The sequence below is a fragment of the Phyllobates terribilis genome, unplaced genomic scaffold, assembly GCF_046119375.1.
Source record: "Phyllobates terribilis strain yellow unplaced genomic scaffold, ASM4611937v1 Scaffold_1__5_contigs__length_1240528914, whole genome shotgun sequence".
NCBI classification, from domain to species: domain Eukaryota; kingdom Metazoa; phylum Chordata; class Amphibia; order Anura; family Dendrobatidae; genus Phyllobates; species Phyllobates terribilis.
Window position 1 is genome coordinate 274,037,977 of NW_027362761.1, and position 12,760 is coordinate 274,050,736.

General features: G+C 39.2%; 1 protein-coding gene across 1 annotated transcript in view; it reads right to left on the reverse strand.

Moving 5' to 3' along the window:
- TRPV4 (transient receptor potential cation channel subfamily V member 4) overlaps window positions 1-12,760 on the reverse strand; it is a 207,092-nt gene that overhangs the window by 36,565 nt on the left and 157,767 nt on the right. Inside the window, exons 8-13 of the mRNA XM_073672732.1 lie at window positions 11,667-11,825; window positions 8,080-8,172; window positions 7,695-7,768; window positions 2,982-3,147; window positions 2,193-2,259; window positions 738-1,051 (exon numbers count right to left, since the gene is read on the reverse strand). Of these exons, the coding sequence (XP_073528833.1) occupies window positions 738-1,051; window positions 2,193-2,259; window positions 2,982-3,147; window positions 7,695-7,768; window positions 8,080-8,172; window positions 11,667-11,825 (873 nt within the window). The remainder of the gene's footprint in view (window positions 1-737; window positions 1,052-2,192; window positions 2,260-2,981; window positions 3,148-7,694; window positions 7,769-8,079; window positions 8,173-11,666; window positions 11,826-12,760) is intronic.

The following is a 12,760-nucleotide window of genomic DNA, read 5'->3' on the forward strand; positions in this document are numbered from 1 at the left end:
ACACAAACTATTTTTTTTTTTTACAATGACTTCAAAATTATACTTTGACCACTTAAAGGGAGCTTGTCATCAGATTTTATACCCCAAACTAATGCCATCTATGTAAAGGCACTCTAATGTTTATTACATACATACCTTTAGTTTAGAAATCTGGATTTATGTTTCAGAGAAATTTATTGTTATTAAATAGTTATGAAAATGAGCCACCAGTGTAGAGCGATGGACACTAATATTTACAGCTCTTCGTCACTCTCTTCCCTATTCCCCACCCGCCAACTGGCTTCTATCAATCAGTGATTGACAGGTCACTCTTCTTTCAGTGACCTACATGCACAGTAAGGTCCTGATGAAGAAGAATATCAATGTTTGGCATACTCTGCACAGTTTGCATATCGTGCCAGACACTGATTGTCTTCTTCACTAGGACATCCAGGGTGGGAACGAGCAGCAGGAGTGTTCTGGTATCTGCTACATGCTCTTTAAACTGTGCTTGGATACTCAGCAAACCTTCTTGTGATAGCATGCATGCGCCATACTGGAAGAGCTGGACTACCTGTACAACCACAATCACTTATGCTTCCTAACTGGACAGATTGATGACCATCATGTTCAATTGACTTGGGACTACCTTACCTGTATACTGTGATGTCCAAGTTTTCCCTTACATGTGGCTTTCATGCTCATATAACACTTCCTTTTTAGGATGTTATTTTAGATATGCTTGAATTTATTTTTACCTGTAACTTCCAGATTTGTTTGCTCTCCTTCGAAACCTGGCCAACTGTTTCCCCCATTAAAGCGATTAACATGTTAAGGAGGAGGACAAAAGTGAGGATGATATAAGTAACCAGAAGAATGATGAAGACAGCTGGGTACTTGGCACTGTTGATCATCTCCAAGTCTCCCATTCCGATGGTTAGCTTAAAGAGGTCCAGCAAGAATTTACTAAAGGTGCTATTGTCTCGGCAGGATGGATACTCCGGGACGGGACAGTCCGTTCCATTTGTGCAAATTTCCTTTGTGGGACAGGGATTCAGCAAGGATACCAAAGCTAGGGGGAAGTGAGGAATGACAGCATTACTAAATATATCACCTCACCACATACACTACTTCAATGTAACACAATACTAGACCATTTCATTTCATTCCAAACCCTTAATTTACTTTGTAGTTTCAAATGGAAAACAAGTTGTACTTTTGGAAAAAGAGACAGTATGCTACACAACAGGACACACTTTTTTTCCAGATACTCTAAAATTTGTGAAAAAACTTCTGCGTAAAATTGGAAGTCCATAATGGTACAATATGGCAGCCATATTAAAGATCAGTACAGTACATGCCAGTGCGCTTATACACAGGATTACTGATCAAAACAGTCTAAAACCTAAACAAAAAGTAGGTTTTAATGTTCAAATATCTATGAAAATCTGGGCAAATAGTTCAGATTTAGATAACATTATAGGGTTATTCAATTTATGGCTGAGATAGAAATAACCCTTTTAAGTTGTTATCCAGCTGAAAAATAGCAACATTTTCCATGTACTTATATACTTCAGTTATAAATACGGTATATAAGTATATTTGGCTTGGGTTTGACACAGAAGACAGTTTCCCGAGTTGGCATTAGACCAGTGGTGCAGCTAAACCAGTCCCCTTTCCTATGACAACCATTGCGTAGACATAGAAGGGGGTTGGATTAGCACATGAAATGAACCAGCAATGATGATGAAGGAACACGTGAAACATTCTCCTGTGTAGAACCCAAGTCAGAAGTGGATCTGCTGAGACCTAGGACAGATGTGGATATTTTCAGCTTGGGGCACTTTTGTAATATTTCAGTAAGCTCTATATTTTACCATTTTACACACTTAGAAATTATTATTTTCAAGTTGACACCACTTTTAATGCTTACAGAGGTTGGCTTCATGAGACTTTCGAAAAAGATGTCCCTTTAGACCAGTGTTTCCCAAACTCCAGTCCTCACGGACCCCACAGATCATGTTTTCAGGATTTCCTTAGTATTGCACAGGTGGTGGAAGTATCATCAAGGCATCAGTAATTCTCTCACCTGTGCAATTCTATGGAAATCCTGAAAACATGACCTGTGGGGTCTGTGAGGACTGGAGTTTGGGAAACACTGATTTAGGCTAATATTTACACATGCATCATTCTTTTCCCCTTACTATACATACCTGAAGCATAACCAATCATGAAGAGGAGATACACAAGAAGGAAGCGGAACAAATCCTTAAACAAGATCTGGAAAATTAAGAAAAATTGGCCCAGGAGAAATTATAACAAGACCTGTCAACTCAACTAAAACAAATTCTGGGATTGAAAGCTAGATCATGAATAATAATAATCATAATAATAAAATTATAAAACCGAGCTGAGCGAGAAGTGAATCTAGGATCAGTTTGTCTGCTGAAAAGAATGTTAATGGTAGGGGTTGTCCCAAACCTAAAAGTTAATTTAATATTAATGTCTAACAATTTAATTTAAAAAATAGAAAACTTTCTAATGTACTTCAATTAAAACTTCCCTACTGTTCCCTCTCTACTCTAACTTCCTCTGTTTTTTCCCCTCACATCCAATGACATTTTGTTTGAGTCTCATAACATACACTGGGGATTCTCAAGTGGGAGCTGGCGCTGCAGTCACTGCCGCAGCAGCTGTTGCCACCATGAAATGGGACATCCTTTTCAGATGCAAAAGTTGGGATAGCCTGTGCTACAATGAGCATATGCTGGTTATCAATTCAGAGGCATGCTCAGTATGTGCTCCCTGCTCGTCACTCTATTACTTTCAATGTGCGTCGATAGTGCTCCCCCCACAGGCCATGAAGAGAAGTGACGAGCCGTCAAGACAAGTTGTTGTGGGGGTTTTTGTTGCTTTATATAACTAATATAAATGAATAAATTAGGATACTTTTCTTTTTAGACTTCCTATATATAAAATAACAATATATAATGTCAACCCACCTTCTGAAGCATAATGCTGTATGTCCCCGTGAGTTTCAGTCCTCTGGTAAAGTACAGGGCATTCATCCATCCTAAAACCAGGGCAAACACCATGACGGCCAGATAAGCCTCAATACCAGCCAAGTAGAGGGCAGCAGAGACAATAACCAACACTGAATAGATGAAGCTGGATTAAATTAAAAATGTGAGAAAGAGAAAAAGAGAAAATGAATAAATAGATCTACAAACAAAATCCTGGAAAGTAACTGGAGATTATGGCTCCAAGGAAGGTTCTGATTTCCTAAATCATCTAGTAGAACATACAAGTAATGGAGACACACGGGAAACAAAAAACATAAAATTATAAAGCTGTGTTCCTTTTAAACAGTAGTCCTTTACCTACATACAAGATCATTGCATAGTTATGTGCTACACAAAGATTAGTCTAGAAGAATGAATAGCTTCCATCAGAATGATATTGTTATGTTTTTAGCATTATATAATTATACAGAGTTGTACCCTAAGGCTATGTTCACACGTTGCGTTTTTTCAACATTTTTTTAATAAATTTTTTATGCAAATTTTCAGCTGCGTTTTACAGTGCCAGCAAAGTCTATGAGATTTCAGAAATCTCATGTACACAGCTTGTTTTTTTCAGTCCTCAGTATTCTGTTAAATACCCTGGTTTTTGTTTTTTGAAAAATACTGCAGGGCACTTCTTTCAGCGTTTTTGCATCTTTTTTCACCCATTGAAAGCAATGGGTAGTTCAAAAAACACTGAAAAAATGCTGAAAAAATGCATGTATCAGGTTTTTCTGCGTTTTTGGTGCTAAAACCTGAGTAAGTTGAATCAGGTTATTTTTTTTTGCACTAAAAAGTTTATCAGCATGCACAAGAGACAAACGTATAGTGACAAAAATGCACCAAAACTCAGGAAAACCTGCTTTTTTTGAAGCAGCTTCTTTACTGCTGTGACAAAGTCACTGGTAAGGTGATAGAGGGAAGATATGTTTCACAGAGGCTATTAGCTTCCGTGAACTGAAACCATGATGTTTGCTCCAGCATGTTATTTGCTGAGCGGGATTAAACCTCCATTTTAAAAAGGGAGTGGTTTTTGTGAATGACCATTGTGGAGGGTGGGAGTTCATTCACCATATCTCCACCTCAGGTTGTGGTCTGGGGTTTAAATATACAGCCTGCTGAGGCATCAGTTGTTCAATGTATCTGTAGAGGCATACTCCAGAGGAAAGCAGGAAAGCTTGTTGTGCTAACCTGAACCTTGTGTGATTTGTTAACCCTGTAAGGACGGATTCCCACAGGCCTGTGGACTGTGCAGTGTTCTTTTGTTTACCCTTTTTGCCAATAAAGGCCTGTTTGATTTGATGGACTTTACAGTGGTTTATGCCTACATTAATAAACCACTGAAAAAAATTAAAGCAACAGCGTTCCTGTGTTTACCTCCGTGTGCAGCTGAGTGAGTCGATCTACCACACTGCCAAGAGAGCAGATTTTGCCTGCAGAAAAAAACGTATCAAAAATGCAACGTGTGAACATAACCTTAGGCTATGTGCCCACGATGCAGAAATGCTCAGGATTTTTTCCTGAGCGTTTCTGCATCTCCCTGGCAGAAAAAACGCATGCGGATTGTACATGCGTTTTTCCTGCCAGGGACATGCGGATGTGAAGCGTTCTTCACATGCATTTCCGCATGCGGGTTGACAAGCGCTTACCAAGCGATTTTAGCATCAATTGGAAAAGTGCTTGACAACTTGGTCACACTATATAAATCCATGCAACCGGCATGGATTTATATAGTGTGACCGTAAAAGAATGGTAAAAAAATAAAAAAATAAATCTATACTTACATTCCGATGGCCCCCGCAGTCTTGCTTCGCTCCGTCCTGGCTGCCAGCAGCCTGCAGTACACTACACTGAAGGACCTGCCGTCACATGACTATGACGTCAGCGTAGGTCCTTCAGTCCACCGCGAGTTGCCGGCAAGTGAAGACAAGGAGACCGGGGGCCATCAGAAGGTAAATATAATATTTATTTTTTATTTTATTCTTTTTTTCACAGGTTCTATGGTATCCGGGGTCCGGAGGAGAGTCTCCTGTCCTCCACACCCGGGTACCATCCCCACATTGAAACGCATGGATTCCGCATGTACAGATGCAGTGACGCGGATTCCATGCGTTCCAATGCAAGTCAATGGCGGCAAAAACGTAGCGCTTCCGCAAAATAATTGGTAGTGCTGCGTTTTTTTCAGCAATGATAACCCGCAGTGGAAATTTCCGCAGCATGTGCACAGCACATGCGGATTATCATTGGGGAACATGGCAGGCCTTCTACCATGCGTTTTTTAAGCGTTTTTGCCGCTGCGCAAACGCTTAGAAAAAAGCATCGTAGGCACACAGCCTTACAGTGAAGTAGGTGCGCTGCTATTCAAAGTGCAGAGATAACATAACACTGGGACAAGAGAGTACCTCTGCATTTAAGATGACACTAGTATTATAAATATAAACAACTCAAAACAAAAAAAATTTATATATACATAAGCAGGTAGCATATAATAACTGTTATTCACATAGATACAGTTATATGAAAAAGTTTGGGCACCCCTATTAATCTTAAGCTTATTGTTTTATAAAAATTGGTGTTTTTGCAACAGCTATTTCAGTTTGATATATGTAATAACTGTTGGACACAGTAATGTTTCTGCCTTGAAATGAGGTTTATTGCACTAACAGAAAATGTGCAATCTGCATTCAAACAAAATTTGACAGGTGCATAAGTATGGGCACCTCACCAGAAAAGTGACATTAATATTTCGTAGATCCTCCTTTTGCAAAAATAACAGCCTCTAGTCGCTTCCTGTAGCTTTTAATGAGTTCCTGGATCCTGGATGAAGGTATTTTTGACCATTCCTCTTTACAAAACAATTCCAGTTCAGTTAAGTTTGATGGTCGCCGAGCATGGACAGCCCTCTTCAAATGATCCCACAGATGTTCAATGATATTCAGGTCTGGGGACTGGGATGGCCATTCCAGAACATTGTAATTGTTCCTCAGCATGAATGCCTGAGTAGATTTGGAGCGGTGTTTTGGATCATTGTCTTGCTGAAAGATCCATCCCCTGCGTAACTTCAACTTTATCACTGATTCTTGAACATTATTGTCAAGAATCTGCTGATACTGAGTGGAATCCATGCGTCCCTCAACTTTAACAAGATTCCCGGTGCCGGTATTGGTCACACAGTCCCAAAGCATGATGGAACCTCCACCAAATTTTACTGTGGGTAGCAAGTGTTTTTCTTGGAATGCTGTGTTTTTTTGCCGCCATGCATAACGCCTTTTTGTATGACCAAACAACTCAATCTTGGTTTCATCAGTCCACAGGACCTTCTTCCAAAAAGAAATTGGCTTCTCCAAATGTGCTTTTGCATACTTCAGCCGACTCTGTTTGTGGCGTGCTTGCAGAAACGGCTTCTTTCGCATCACTCTCCCATACAGCTTCTCCTTGTGCAAAGTGCGTTGTATAGTTGACCGATGCACAGTGACACCATCTGCATCAAGTTGATGCTGCAGCTCTCTGGAGGTGGTCTGAGGATTGTCCTTCACTGATCTCACCATTCTTCTTCTCTGCCTTTCTGATGTTTTTCTTGGCCTGCCACTTCTGGTCTTAACAAGAACTGTCCCTGTGTTCTTCCATTTCCTTACTATGTTCCTCACAGTGGAAACTGACAGGTTAAATCTCTGAGACAGCTTTTTGTATCCTTCCCCTGAACAACTATGTTGAATAATCTTTGTTTTCAGATCATTTGACAGTTGTTTTGAGGAGCCCATGATGCCACTCTTCAGAGGAGATTCAAACAGGAGAACAACTTGCAAGTGGCCACTTTAAGTAGCTTTTCTCATGATTGCATACACCTGGCTATGAAGTTCAAAGCTCAATGAGGTTACAAAACCAAAAAAAGTGCTTTAGTAAGTCAGTAAAAAGTAGGTAGGAGTATTTAAAACAAGAAAATGATAAGGGTGCCCATACTTATGCACCTGTCAAATTTTGTTTGAATGCAGATTGCACATTTTCTGTTAGTACAATAAACCTCATTTCAAGGCAGAAACATTACTGTGTCCAACAGTTATTACATATATCAAACTGAAATAGCTGTTGCAAAAACACCAATTTTTATAAAACATTAAGCTTAAGATTAATAGGGGTGCCCAAACTTTTTCATATAACTGTATAAGGAAAATTCCCTACTACCACAACACGTGTACATAAGATAAGAAATCAAGACTCAACCGGCAAAATTACACGAACTCAAAAGAAGTAAAACCGAGGTTAGGAGCCCATGATAAGTGTGCAATATGATAATTTTATTGGTCAAGGATTACATGAAGTGGGGTGGGAAAAAGACTTTGTGATTGTCACTTGGAATTGTGCTCGCTTGTTTTATCTGGTTTTCTTTTTCCCACCCCACTTCATGTAATCCTTGACCAATAAAATTATCATATTGCACACTTATCATGGGCTCCTAATCTCGGTTTTTCTTCTTTTGAGTTCTAGGATTATAAATGGCAGAGTTACCAGGTGCTTCCACTAAGTGAACAGTTACAGGTCATCTTAGTATGAAAGAATGAGAAATGTCTATAAACACCATTTAAAATTGACAAACTTTTACAGGAGTTCCCCTTTAATACATTATTTACTTTTATTTGGAATATGAACACTTACTACAATAGCTGAAAAGATCCATCTACGAATAAGGAATTTACCCCCGGACATTTCTTCGTGAAGAGGTCTTTCACCTTTAAAATTATATAGTTTAAAAAGCAAAATTTAGACAAGAGAAAAACATACTTAAAAATCTTCTTTCAGAAGGGAGGTCGATTATGGATTAGGGGAATTTTGTCTAATGTAGAGTTACTGAACTCAGTCATAGAGATGTCGTGAATATGAGCGTGTATGAATGAAGAAAAAGAAATACAATTCTCCTAAAATCTGCACACATGGCATGAAAATTAAAGAGTAGCTGGTGCCCATTAGTTATCACTAGAAAAACTGGTATAAACGTTATTCATTTTATTAAAAAAGTTTCATGGAAAAAAACAGAACTTACATTGGAAAGAAAGAAGAATATCCCAGTTAGCAAAGTAATGATCTCTCCAGACAACCGCAGGTAGTCCACTGTCGTCTTATACGGATAGGGCGGCTGGCAACAGGAAATTCATGTGTTTATTACACCAAAATAAAACAATCACCAAACACAACAATATTGAATCACTTACAGCTCTTAGGCTAAGGTACATGTCCAGTAATCATCAGAACGGATCCAGCAGCAATCTGTTGACAAAAGAGCTGTGCACACACTACTTTTTTGTCCACCTAAAAAAAACTAAAAAATTTCAATTAGATCTGTTTTTTTAACATTAAAGTCTATGGAAAACGGATCAATTAAATAGCCATTCATTTTTCTCCCATTTGAAAAAGGACCTGTTTTTTTACTTGATGGATCAGTTTGAAATAGAAGATTACTTGGAAAGTTCACATGTCCAGTAGTATATTTTAAATATTTATTTTTCTACCTCCAGTAAGCAAAAAAACAGACCCTTTTCAAATAGGAATGGATGGCTATTTAATGGATCCATTTTCCACAGACTTCAATGTTAAAAAAAAACGGATCCAGTGGAAAAGAGTTTTTTTCATGCGGACAAAAAAGTTGTGTTTGCACAACTTTTTTGTGAATGGATTGCTGCAGGATCCGCTCTAAGGCCACATTCACATGTTCAGTATCTTATATCAGTATTTGTAAGCCAAAATCAGTAGAGGAGCAATAAGAGGAAAAGTAAGATAGAAACACGTCACCACTTCTGCATTTCTCACTGACTCCTGGTTTTTACAAAAAAAATAGATCAATCAATTAGAAAATGAGTTGCTATTGTACTATAGGAACCTACAGAGAATGAATAGCCACTCAAAATTAGCTTTTACTATAATTCAGTTTATTTAGAACATACAAAAAATGACAAAAAAGCGATATTAAAAATGGGGAGAATCATACAGAGGAAAATGGGGAAAAAACATATATGGGTATAAAATGCATGGTCAAAAAATACTCAATATTAAATCAGTGTCTGTGCAATGGACTATCTATAGATAAAGTAATAATGAATATCCCCGAAGACTTGTATCACAAGACTAGACTAGAAATCTATCTTCTACTGGCCTTTTTTACCATTATTACTCTGTCAACTTTTGCATGTCTCTTATGCATCTTTATATCAGTTTACCCTTGAGTTTAGTTTTTCCACCCACAAGTGCTCGTGTTTGTCCTCCACAATGTCTTGTCTACCTTTCTTTATTTACGGTCTGTTGTTTCTTGTATTATTGCTGATGAATTGTAAAGCACACTATACAAGTGAGTGAATCTCCACACAGCACAGACATGATTTGAACTTAAAGTAGTTTTTAGCCAAACAAAAATACAAATAAGGTTTTAGATAGGAAGTTATAGAACTTACCAATTTAGTTCAATTAGGCCAGGTGCCTCCATCATCTGGTAGTCACTCAGTCCCAGAGCCAGACATAACTATCAAAATAAGCAGTCAACCAGGACCCCTCCACACATTTTTGTGGTCATGTAATGATGTAGGAAATGTTGCTGGAAACAATCGCCCAAGACCCATAAAGTTACCAGACAATGGCGCCACCTGGCCTAATTAAGCTAAAGTGGTAAGTTATATAAATTAATTGTGGACTGCTACTAAATGTGACATTTATAAAGCCTAAAAATATCAGCATTGTCTAAAGGTCACAATACAAGAACGATCTAGATTTGGACTGATTTCCATCAAGATGATGTTCTGGTACTTATCTGATAAAGCTTAAAGTTTTTAACTGAACAACACCTTCTCACTGTCAAAGGTCTTCCAAGTATTAGCTACTAGAAAGGTTGTGGGAGATGGCCTACTGCTGTAATGGCCGAGAAACACATGTAGCCTTATCCAGAAACTTGAAGCCTTCTTTGAGTCGTAACTTACTGTACTAAAGATCCATTAAAGGTGTTGTCCACTACTCGGACAACCTTGTCTAAATCAGCATGTTTGCCCCCAATAAAATAGCACTTATACTTACCCCCTAATAGTTTTCCTTTTAATGCATACCCATTAAAATATTTATGCTTTTAATTTTTTAATTGGGGATTTTTTCCAGTGTTTGTCCAAGTAGTGGAAAATCCCTTTAAAGAACATCTATTGTTTAATTTTTCATCTAATATCCAGTCCCTTCCTAACAAGTACACCAGAGTAGTGGATGTTCAGGTCCTAAGACTCCCTGATTGCTCCAAAAAACACTCTGCAGTAGTCAGCTCAGAACACAGAGGTGATCATATTAGAGAACATGCACAGAAAGATGTATGGGCTTAACAAAATGTCTATGAGCCCATACTCCAGTCCCTGTACACTTATGCAGGAGTCCAGGGCTTCTGCCTGCTGATCAGCATGCTGCAGAAGGGTTCTTTGAGCAATTGGTGGGGGTCTCAGGACCCAGACCCCACTAGTCTGCAGCAATTGTTGTTGGGAAGAGACTGGATATTAGAAACAAAATAAAATGATAGGTATTCTTTAATTGTTGGTATGATCAGATTGTCAAAGTATTGAGCAAACAATGTTTGCAGAAATAAAACTACTGTTTGGCCGCAAAACTACATAATTTCTAATTGGGGCAACTTTATACTGAAGGTGATATTAGCACTAGAAAAACAGAGGGGGTGCATCTACACAATGTAAGACACACTGTAGGTGCCACAGACCCATATAGAAAGCAAAACGTACAACACCACTAAGAAAACAGAGCTAGATAAAAAAACAGCACAAATAACAGCCTTTTTTATTAGCTACGTTACATATAATCAATGTGGCAGAACAGCCAATATTAAAAACATTTTAAAAAGTACATAAAAGCATATAACTAAATACAGGACCCAACAGGGCACCCTGATATGTGCCACGTTCTAACCTCCCACCACCACAGTAAATAGAATACCAAGTTCCCCAACATAATAGGAAATATATACTGTATAACATGTTTCATATCATGAAAAGTGCCGAAAAGTGCAAAAACAATAGATACAAATGTATAGGGGTGCAAACGTATGGGCCTACAGACTAATCAGAGTGACAGCGCCCTAAAATGACCAGTGTACAGAATACATATATCCAATAAACAATAAATAAATCTGAAAGTAAAAAAATCAAACTGCAAAAGAAGGAGGAGGGATGCTGAGCGGGATAGGGGGTGTAGAGAAGCTCCATGAGTATCGGCATCAACTGGGTATCCTGGGCGCTTTTCAATAATGTTGGGGGGGGGGTGTCATTCTATTTAGAGTGGTAGGGGAGGGGAATTGGACCTCAGCATATATCAGGGTGTCCTGGTGCGTCCTGAATTCAGCTATGTGTTTTTATGGACTTTTTCAATGTTTTTTTTAATGTTGTCTGTTCAGCCACACTTTTACATGCATTGGTAGATCTAATAAAAAGGCTAGATTAATGAATACTTCATGTGCACAATCTCTTCTATAGAGCTAGGTTTTGTCAGTGTTGTTGATAGCATTATTAGTCTAGTCTCAAAAAGATTATCTACCTTCACCCTGTAAAAGTAAATGTTGCCCATAAAAATATTTTTTGGTTGTTAATCATTTACACTTACTTTCCCTTCCATGGGTCTGTAATAGGCAATTAACGTAAATATGATCATGGCAATGAGGTAGGAGACGACACTGATGTAGAATGAGACCGCTCCAAATTTTCTCCATTTGTCCCTTAACAGTTCATTGATCGGTTCCACTGCCAACATTTCATGGCGATTCTGGTATAAAAAAAATAAGCAGCAAGATCTTTATATGCAGAAGAAACATAAAAGTGAGATCTTACGTATAAACTATAACAGATTCTAGACAAAAATGGAAGCAGAATAAAAAATAAATTAAAATAAAATATAGATATGGTCAGCACATCTATTTTTTACAGTGATTATTACTGGGAACATGAGAATATTAGTGCAAATATTGATGAAACTGTATTAATTCTTAGCAACTGCAGTCAAATGAGTTCATGCTATTATTAGGCAGGGCACCAAGTGACTACCAAAACTCTGCACTTGCAATGATAACCCAGTAGTCCATGGCTGCTATGACTCTCAATCTCATCCCCTTGAGCAGATGTCTCAATCACGTGGCCCACTGGCGACATGTGGCCGCTGAGGCTATTTCATGCGGCCCGCAGGCGAGGGAGCTCCCCGTGACAATCGCAGCCGAATCCAGTGTGACGCCTCTACTCGAAAGCCCTTTTCTTTACCCTGGGATATGGGGGACTCGGAGTCGGGTCCTGTGATGGAGAGATGGGGTGCAGCCGTGGCAAGGACCCGACCCGTGCTCAGGGCCGTCACAATTTAAAAAGGATGGTGTGGGCTTATCCGGGTTGAGCGGCTGATTTACGACTACGCCACCTGTGGCACCTGGTGAAGGCCACCAGTGCCGCTGCAGTCCGCTGAGGCATGGTGTGATGGCGGCCAAAGTTATTACTACTCCCCACAGGCGGAGCGAGGCCTCAGGGCAGAGGGACAGGATGGAGAGGGTAGTAGTAGAGGAGAACGGGTACCGCGTTGTGCGGTGTAGCGCAGAATAAACAGTCCGGAGGCCATAGAGGTGAACTTCCAAGGCTTTACTCACATTAGAGATGGCAGTAGGAAGGCGACTCCCTGCTCCCCGCGGAGTCCTGCGATCACCAGGGACGGGGGGGTCC